The following is a 10319-nucleotide window of genomic DNA, read 5'->3' as shown; positions in this document are numbered from 1 at the left end:
ACATTCAAATAAATTTACTGAAATAATAAATTATTATTAATCAGTATGAGGTTATTATGGTGTTGATTATTCATTTCAGCCATAATTAGTTTATCTTTCCTTAAATCAGATTTGTTTTATATGGGCCTATATTGATTAATTAAATGCAATAAATAGTCGTTATTTTTCACTGAACATGTTTTCCTGTTTGTTTTTAGCAAATATGATAAGCACGATATCCAATAGCAAATATGATAAGCACGATATCCAATAGCAAATATGATAAGCACGATATCCAATAGCAAATATGATAAGCACGATATCCAATAGCAAATATTTCCAATCCACTCAATAAAAATGTGATAACAATTATTTTTTACAACAATGTATTTCTTCTCAGAATGGTCTTGGTCTGAGAAACAAGGTATGGTGTAAGGGGAGACGAAAAGACGTGTAGAAATAAATAAATTACAATTAATCTTGGTTGAGAAAGTAATTAAACCCGTATTGGGCACTGGCCAGCCAAGCACAGATATTTAGCTCGCCTCGCGCTGCTGAGGCGTTCATTCCTGCTGAATGGCTAAAATGTGCTGTATCGCTACCTGGCATAGGTGATGATGAAAACAGAAAATTGTCAGATCTGGATGCACTCTGACATTGTAGGTTTACTAATCATAATATGGAAACTATAAAATAATTATAATTGTATTTCAATATAATTCAATTATTCAGGTCATTGGCCTGAAACGAACCTGTGAAGTCCATGGTTAGGTCGCATTTCTCTTTATGTGACGAGATTCATGTCGGTTTTTATTGTTTTGTGTATTCCCTCGTGTATTCTTTGTCCATTAATTTGTCGAGCCAAACACCAGAGCTGGCAGCGAACGACGAGTGACAAAGCGTGCACACTGCATTAGGCATGCATAGTTGTTCCTGGAAGAATTGTGAATCTCCAACTGAAGATGCATTGAATATATATTAGCAGTAAAACGTTCCTCGAAGGGCACCTTGCAATACTCTGACGTAGGCTAAAGAAACTCCCACCGACTGAGCTTTGCATTTGCAGTTTCTTTCAATCTCGCTGCAGTCCGGACTTCTCTTCTCAGCTTCCGGCTGTCCTGGAATTTACTACAAACATGGTGAGATGCGTTCATTGATCCTCAATTCCTAATCTAAACAATTATTGTGGCTAAGTACAGTTATTTTAGACTAAAATTTATGAAAAATCACGGGTGGCACTTATTCAGTCAACACTGAGTGGACTACTGTAGACTGTACAGTAGTCGAACCACTGTCGCCGTCCATGGTGCTGAAATGCATTGTGCTGAAACTATGATGCGTCTATTTACGGCTCATTCCCTCTACTACAGGCAGCGAAACATTCCTTACTCGACATCTTCTGTTCAGTTTAATCTGCCATTTTATTGGCTAATCTTATTCTAGCATCTTTTTTACTTTTTTTGCAAGATTCTCTTCTATTGTCAGTAGCTTAGTCATTTTTATAGCATATGTGCCTGTGTTTGTGTGTTTTTACTTTGGCAAAGTAGTTTTATGTATCTCAATTTTAAAACAATAACGATTATTGGTTCTTCGCGGGTAATCATTTTATCTGTTTGGTGTGTTTACGTTTTACTGCTGTGGAGAATGCTTGCTGGGCTGGGACTGGGGGAGAGGGGGCTCAACAGCTTGTCTATTGCCTGTTCAATCAGAGAGAGGGGCCGCTGCTGCTGCTGCTGCTGCACGGAATGACCGAGAGCAAATGAGCCGTAAAATTAAAGAATCTCTGCAATAATGAATACATAACCAATCCAGAGTCGACCAATGCCCCACCAAGGAATTGCCACAAATATGGAATAATAGTATTGAACTAAAAAAAACACATGCACTAGGCCTAACTGTATATATGTTATCCAATATGTGAATTGCCACCAATTAAGCCACTTGATTTTCCAGTCTATTTGACCATTTATTTTGTACAGTTGTATGTATATGCCTGTATTGTAACGAATTTTAATTTCACCTTTTGTAGGATTGTTCTGAAGAGATGAACAACCGGCAGGTATCTGATCCTCCCACTCAGGTTTCGTTACCACAATTAGATAATGGAGCTGTAGCAGTAGTAATCAACAAACAAGAGAATGTCCCAGATCTACCCTCTTCAAACTGGCAGCATCCCTCAAAAACCGAGGAACAAACTTTTTCTCATCCGGTGGATAGGCCTAACACAAGAAATGGAACGTTTAAAACCGACGCACCTGCAACGCATAATACCGACGTTGATGGAGCCGAATGTGCCTCTGTGGATCATTTTACGATACACTGTCATGGCACAGCTTCCTGTCCCAATCAAAGTGTTACAACGAGCCCAGTAGAGCAAAATGGCACGGGGACGGAGATTAGTCCCACCACTGTGATACTGGGGACAGATGGAAACATTTCGGTTCTACCTGGCACAGTGACCGGGGACGGGGTAAGAGTCCGTTATTTTATTACTCAGGCATGACGCGAGTAAAAAGCAAGCCCAGAACATAGCCAGTGGCTGATTTCATCTGACAAGTGTAAACTGGTGTGCTGCCTAAACGAATTTCACTTTCCTGGGAGCATTTTGCTGGTGTTCGGTCCCAATGCATTACTTACTGCAGAGCAGGGTGTTGCGGAGTAATCTGTAGCGCTGCAGGCCCTCTCCATTGTTCTATTCCCTGGGGACATATCAAACCAAATAGCGCCCTTTGTGTGGAAGTGATGGAACGCATCATGATTGTAGCCTAATCGAAACAGAATCATTAGAATGAATAGTCCCACATTTATAAATACAAAAACGGTGAAATGTGCAGGAATAGATCAAATTGATCGGTGATAATTGAAGACTTTTCGACATCAATCATTTATATTTGTGTTTTTAAATAACCGTTAAACGTTAATTGTTTCCTTCAGGATGATGATGATGAAGGAGGAGATGAGAATAAAGCGAGGGGAAACTGGTCCAATAAAATGGACTTCATTCTATCAATGGTTGGATATGCTGTTGGTTTGGGGAATGTCTGGAGATTCCCATACCTAGCCTTCCAAAATGGAGGAGGTAAAGGACACATTTATGTTGCAAAACAATTTTATTCGTTTGCACACTTCATCAACTGCATCTGCTTATCTCAGCAAAGAAATCAGAATGTATAAAAATAATTAAATCCCTATCTGTTTATTTATTTTGGAAACTTTATTCGTTTTAGCGTTTGACTATTATTTAAATAGCCTATTTTAATAAATTAAATAATAATAAATCAACAATTTACATAAAATAATAATACTCTTAATAATTACAATAATAATTATGTGATTCGTTTAATATTGATACTAATGCAGTTCATATTATTAAATAAAACGAATAATAATTGTGATCCAACTACAATTTACATTTATATGTTGTGAAATTACATATTTCTTGTCCAATAATTTCACCATTCAGCCTGTTTCATGTAAAACTGTAATCGGATTGAGCTGCCTGACATTCAACTCCGTTTCCACTTTCTTCCTGTAGGTGCTTTCTTGATTCCTTATCTAATCATGTTGGGCCTTGCTGGAATCCCCATATTCTTATTGGAGGTGTCCTTGGGGCAGTTTGCAAGCCAAGGACCCGTGTCCGTATGGAAAGCAATCCCTGCTCTTCAAGGTAAGCCAAACAACAGCGATCATACTTGAACAGTACGTAAGCATAGTCTATTTTTTTATTTTTTTATTATAACCTATACATTTCAGGTGCAAAAGAGTAATTTCTATATTTCGTCTCATTCGTTATTTTAGGTTGCGGGATTGCCATGTTGATAATATCAGTCTTGATAGCCATATACTATAACATAATAATGTGCTGGACATTGTACTACCTGTTCGCTTCGTTGAAGGGCTCACTCCCCTGGGCGAACTGCAAGAATAAATGGAACACTCAACACTGCAAGGACAAAGACATGCTTCTTCTTGGTAAGTATTCAGAAGGCCGAACTCCTTCCAATTTGGAATGCAAGGATTAATTGTTGTTAGAAATGTTTATTGCGGGAAAATACTGTGTATTTCATTTATTCAGGTATATAAAATCAAAATACATTGTATTTCGATTGTAAATCATATAAATAGGCCACACTCGAATACTATGGCAAAGCATTAATGTCAGGTACTGTACAAATGCTCACTTGACACAATTCTTGCTGGAGGGCAGGCTACTGTGACGCCCTCTAGCGTCCATCTGTTCTTCTTGCGCTGCATAGTGGATTTATTCATACCACCTCAATTTTAGCCACCACGTGAACTTAACTACTCACACATGCTACCACCCACTTTCTTCGCTTTTGTTCTCCTATCAGATTCATGCATTCTGCGGGATGGGAACGCCACCTCTATAAGGAATACTACACTATGTTTGTCTGCTGATGTCATTGGGAATCTGAGCAAACTCACTAACATCACATCTGAGATCAACAAAACCTATGTCAGCCCAAGTGAAGAGTATTTTAAGTAAGTATTGTTTATTATGTTAGGCTATGTAATAAAATAAAATAAAATATGTCTGCTTTGTGTGTGTGTGACTGAAGTTAGATTTTTCAGTGAAAATAATATCTTATTGATTTGAAGACATTGCGTTATAGCCTGATGTCTCTCACTCCCTCTCTCCATGCAGATATAATGTACTGAACATCTCCAAAGGAATAGAATACCCAGGGGAAATCCGCTGGCCTCTGGCCCTCTGTCTTCTCTTGGCCTGGGTTATTGTCTACGCCTCACTGGCTAAAGGAATCAAATCATCTGGGAAGGTAATCATTGTCACTTTCCAGCCAACATACTTATATTATTCTTTTGAGGCTTTTCTGAAGAGATATATGTTGTGGTTATTGGTGTCTGTTTTTGGATTGTTGTCTTTGTGTCTACGTTGCTGCACTGATTGACAATAGGATTATAGGATCATTAAAGGTTTTCTATTTTATTGGATTGGATTGGATTCTGTTGGATTCTGTTCTATAGGTGGTGTATTTCACGGCTACGTTCCCCTACGTGGTGCTGGTGATTCTGCTGGTCAGAGGAGTTACTCTGCCTGGAGCTGGGGATGGCATCCTCTACTTCATCACTCCCAAGTGGGAGAAACTCTACGATGCCAAGGTGTGGAAGGATGCTGCAACCCAGATCTTCTTCTCCTTGTCAGCAGGCTGGGGTGGACTTATCACGCTGTCCTCCTACAACAAGTTCCATAACAACTGCTACAGGTGAGCAGGGTTAAACCTTATGGGACGGTTTCCCGGACACAGGTTCTCTATTGAGTATGCTTCTTACTCCAGGACTAGTCTTAAGGGTCCAGGAAACATGCCCTACATGCAAACTATACTGTAGATGCAACAACTTGTTTCAGACAGTTTCAGACTGTCTTTGATCTTTTAGGGACACCATCATTGTGACCTGCACCAACAGTGCCACCAGCATCTTTGCAGGGTTTGTCATCTTCTCTGTCATCGGGTTTATGGCTCATGAGCTGAAAGTGCCCATCGAACAGGTGGCTGATGAGGGTAAAGAAAACCGGTATTCTATTCTATTAAAACAACTTTTTAAAGTAACATTAGTGTAACCAGACAGTTCTCTTGTCTTGTTGTGATTCTGCAGGTCCTGGCATAGCCTTCGTAGTGTATCCAGAGGCCCTCACCAGACTTCCTCTCTCTCCTTTCTGGGCCATCATCTTCTTCCTTATGCTACTCACCCTGGGACTGGATACCATGGTAACTATTGTTCTACTTTCTGTTTTGTGTGGATGTAAGTGTTTGTATTTAATTACTTGGTGGTCTTTTATTTTTATTTTATCTTTATTTAACTAGGCAAGTCAGTTAAGAACACATTTTTATTTTAAAATGACGGCCTACCCCGACCAAACCCTCCCCTAACCCGGACGATGCTGGGCCAATTGTGCGCTGCCCTAATGGTTGATAAGACCTCCACAAGGTCTTAGTGGTTGATAAGACCTCCGCAAGGTCTTAGTGGTTGATAAGACCTCCGCAAGGTCTTCGTGGTTTATAAGACTTCCACAGGGTCTTCGTGGTTTATAAGACCTCCACAAGGTCTTAGTGGTTGATAAGACCTCCGCAAGGTCTTAGTGGTTGATAAGACCTCCGCAAGGTCTTAGTGGTTGATAAGACCTCCGCAAGGTCTTAGTGGTTGATAAGACCTCCGCAAGGTCTTAGTGGTTGATAAGACCTCCACAAGGTCTTAGTGGTTGATAAGACCTCCGCAAGGTCTCAGTGGTTGATAAGACCTCCACAAGGTCTTAGTGGTTGATAAGACCTTCACAAGGTCTTAGTGGTTGATAAGACCTCCGCAAGGTCTTAGTGGTTGATAAGACCTCCACAAGGTCTTAGTGGTTGATAAGACCTCCGCAAGGTCTTAGTGGTTGATAAGACCTCCACAAGGTCTTAGTGGTTGATAAGACCTTCGCAAGGTCTTAGTGGTTGATAAGACCTCCGCAGGGTCTTAGTGGTTCATTGTAAGTATGTGTAGTACCAAGATTATGTCATTTTGCTTTCTGTTGCTCGACGGAATCTATTATATTAATTAAGTATCTACTGTCCCTGTCTCAGTTTGCCACCATTGAGACCATAGTGACGTCTGTGTCAGATGAGTTCCCCAGATATCTGAGGAAGTACAAGGCCCTCTTCACCCTGGGGTGCTGCACCTCTTTCTACATCCTGGGGTACCCCATGATCACAGAGGTAAGGCCTAATCTGATCCTCAACATTCATCTGTAGCGTTTACCATAAATGGCGAATGCCTTGAGAAGGCGCTGTGTAGTGCGCTGCTCTGCAACAACTAGATCCCGGCCCTAGTCATTTTGTCAATAACGCAAATGTATTATACAGTTTAGGTGTCTGAGTGGCACGTCTCAAACACTAAGGATACACAGTCAAACTAATAGAATGACATTGAGAGTCAGTGAGGCTGTATAGAGGACTGCTACGTTTTCAGTGCTCTGATGGGTCTTGTATCCCATCCTGGCAGAATGGAATGTATATGCTTCAGCTGGTGGACACATACGCAGCCTCATACTCTCTGATCATCATCACCATCTTTGAACTTGTGGGAGTTTCATACATTTATGGTGAGTCATGTATAGTCTTGACAGGCACTGGTCCAGTGTTTGTACAGTTTTTTCAGACCGTATTCAAAAGATACCTTATTCGACAAAGACCTTATTTGGCATAAGCCTTCCTGTAAATGTTTTCAAGATATGCTTTACTAATTGTGGTTGAGTGACATTATCAAGCTTGGTACTGTGTGTGAAAGGACTCAAACTAACTGGTTGTTGTGTTCTAGGTCTGAAGAGGTTCTGTGAAGACATTGAAATGATGATCGGGTTCCAGCCAAACATGTTCTGGAGGGTCTGCTGGGCCTTTGTGACCCCCACCATTCTCACAGTAGGTGCTACCATCCCCAGGCCAAGATTAAATGTATTCTGTATTCCCATGTTGCTGTGTGTGATTTTATATAGAACATGTTGCTTTCAGCATAAGAAACGGTGCATAAGAAACAGTGATAACTGCATAAAAATCGAATTACATGGACATTGTGCATCACTATACCATGTCAGTCATATTGAGTGTTTCCATGAGTGTTCTAGTCCAGGGTTTCCCAAACTCGGTCCTGGGGCCCACCCTGGGTGCACATTTTGTTTTTCCCTAGCACTACACAGCTGATTCAAATAACCAACTCATCATCAAGCTTTGATTATTGAATCATCTGTGTAGTGCTAGGGTAAAAACCAAAACGTGCACCCAGGGGGGGCCCCAGGACCAAAAAACGTGCATCCTGTTCTAGCCAAATGCAGGGGCTTTATCCCTTCTAATAATGATATTTCTATAGTTCACCTAATGCTCAGTAGCCTTTAATGTCTTGGTTGTCCCTGTCTTCTGCCTGTACCACAGTTTATCCTGGGTCTGAGTCTGTACCACTGGAAGGTGATGACCTATGAGACCTACACCTACCCCACCTGGTCCATGGTGATGGGCTGGCTCATGGTGGTGTGTTCTGTTATCTGGATCCCCATCATGTTTTGCATCAAGATGCACCTGGCCCCCGGCACCTTCATCCAGGTATGAGATGATTTACTGTAGCTATCCCCCCCGCTAAAGACATTTACTCTAGCGTTCCCCCCACTAAAGACATTTACCGTAGCTCCCCCTCCCCCTGCTAAAGACATTTAATGTAGCTCCCCCCTCCCTCTGCTAAAGACATTTACTGTAGCTCCCCCTCCCCCCGCTAAAGACATTTAATGTAGCTCCCCCTCCCTCTGCTAAAGACATTTAATGTAGCTCCCCCTCCTGCTAAAGACATTTACTGTAGCTCCTCCCTCCCTCTGCTAAAGACATTTAATGTAGCTCCCCCTCCCTCTGCTAAAGACCTTTAATGTAGCTCCCCCTCCCCCTGCTAAAGACATGTAATGTAGCTCCCCCCTGCCCCTGCTAAAGACATTTAATGTAGCTCCCTGTCCCCCTGCTAATGACATTTACTGTAGCTCCACTCCCCCTGCTAAAGACATTTACAGTAGCCACCCTCCCCTTGATAAAAACATTTAATGTAGCTCCCCCTCCCCTTGCTAAAAACATTTAATGTAGCTCCCCCTCCCTGCTAAAGACATTAAATGTAGCTCCCCCTCCCCTTGCTAAAAACATTTAATGTAGCTCCCCCCTCCCCTGCTAAAGACATTTACTGTAGCTCCTCCCTCCCCTGCTAAAGACATTTACTGTAGCTCCCCCTCCCTGCTAAAGACATTTACTGTAGCTCCCCCCTCCCCTGCTAAAGACATTTACTGTAGCTCCTCCCTCCCCCCACTAAATACATTTACTGTAGCTCCTCCCTCCCCCCACTAAATACATTTACTGTAGCTCCCCCTCCCCTGCTAAAGACATTTACTGTAGCTCCTCCCTCCCCCCACTAAATACATTTACTGTAGCTCCTCCCTCCCCCCACTAAATACATTTACTGTAGCTCCCCCTCCCCTGCTAAAGACATTTACTGTAGCTCCCCCTCCCCCTGCTAAAGACCTTTAATGTAGCCCCCCCCTCCCCTGCTAAAGACATTTAATGTAGCTCCCCCCTCCCCCCACTAAATACATTTAATGTAGCTCCCCCCTCCCCCCACTAAATACATTTACTGTAGCTCCCCCTCCCCTGCTAAAGACATTTACTGTAGCTCCACTCCCCCTGCTAAAGACATATACTGTAGCTCCCCCACCCCCTGCTAAAGACATTTACTGTAGCTCCCCCACCCCCTGCTAAAGACATTTACTGTACCTCCACTCCCCCTGCTAAAGACATTTACTGTAGCTCCCCCTCCCCCTGCTAAAGACATTTACTGTAGCTCCCCCTCCCCCTGCTAAAGACATTTAATGTAGCTCCCCCCTCCCCCCGCTAAAGACATTTACTGTAGCTCCCCCCTCCTGCTAAAGACATTTACTGTAGCTCCACTCCCCCTGCTAAAGACATTTACTGTAGCTCCCCCCCCCCCTGCTAAAGACATTTAATGTAGCTCCCCCTCCCCTGCTAAATACATTTACTGTAGCTCCCCCCTCCCCTGCTAAAGACATTTAATGTAGCCTCCCCTCCCCCCGCTAAAGACATTTACTGTAGCTCCCCCCTCCCTCTGCTAAAGACATTTACTGTAGCTCCCCCTCCCCCTGCTAAAGACATTTAATGTAGCTCCCCCCTCCCCCTGCTAAAGACATTTAATGTAGCTCCCCCCTCCTGCTAAAGACATTTACTGTAGCTCCTCCCTCCCTCTGCTAAAGACATTTAATGTAGCTCCCCCCTCCCCCTGCTAAAGACATTTAATGTAACTCCCCCCTCCCCTGCTTAAGACATTTACTGTCTCTCTCATCTTCCATGTTATGTAGTGGTCCAATAATGTAGCCTAATAATGCTTAATGTAGCCTAATGTAGCCTAATAATGCCTAATGTAGCTTGATAGTGAAATTGAGATGCTTGGTAAGATCATCCTACAAAAGAGTGAAAATAATTGGAATATTCTTCTGATGCTATGTTACTACACTTGTTCCAGGACATCTGGCTCAAGGGACAATGGTTTTTATACAACAGTGTTCTGTTTTCCTGATGTGTACCCTGGTATTACGACATGTTATGGTAATGAATTTAATGATGTTTCAGCGTCTGAAGCTAGTGTGCTCCCCTCAGCCGGACTGGGGTCCCTTCCTGATGAAGCACAGAGGAGAACGATACAAGAACATGATGGACCCGCTAGGAACCAACTCCCTGGGGCTCAAACTCCCTCCTAAAGGCCTTCAGCTGGGCCAGACCCAGTGCTAA

At 42.5% G+C, this 10319-nt stretch overlaps 1 protein-coding gene across 1 annotated transcript; it reads left to right on the top strand.

The window, feature by feature from the left end:
- Positions 1-363: 363 nt before the first annotated feature.
- Positions 364-10319, top strand: LOC120065887 (sodium- and chloride-dependent glycine transporter 2-like). The gene is made up of 15 exons (XM_039016932.1): positions 364-403; positions 2313-2449; positions 2914-3058; positions 3515-3646; positions 3778-3951; positions 4332-4482; positions 4646-4778; positions 4987-5225; positions 5398-5522; positions 5617-5729; positions 6582-6713; positions 7000-7099; positions 7315-7415; positions 7923-8090; positions 10161-10319. The coding sequence occupies exons 1-15, from the start codon at positions 364-366 to the stop codon at positions 10317-10319; spliced, it is 2049 nt and encodes a 682-aa protein (XP_038872860.1).

This window comes from Salvelinus namaycush, chromosome 21, assembly GCF_016432855.1.
Source record: "Salvelinus namaycush isolate Seneca chromosome 21, SaNama_1.0, whole genome shotgun sequence".
In the NCBI taxonomy this organism is placed as follows: domain Eukaryota; kingdom Metazoa; phylum Chordata; class Actinopteri; order Salmoniformes; family Salmonidae; genus Salvelinus; species Salvelinus namaycush.
This window is presented reverse-complemented; position numbering and strand designations above follow the sequence as displayed.

Coding starts and splice junctions, on each gene's coding strand:
- LOC120065887 (XM_039016932.1), top strand. CDS start 364: ATGTATTTCTTCTCAGAATGGTCTTGGTCTGAGAAACAAG. Junction 4,779..4,986: donor GAATCAAATCATCTGGGAAG/GTAATCATTGTC, acceptor TCTGTTCTATAG/GTGGTGTATTTCACGGCTAC. Junction 7,416..7,922: donor TGACCCCCACCATTCTCACA/GTAGGTGCTACC, acceptor CCTGTACCACAG/TTTATCCTGGGTCTGAGTCT.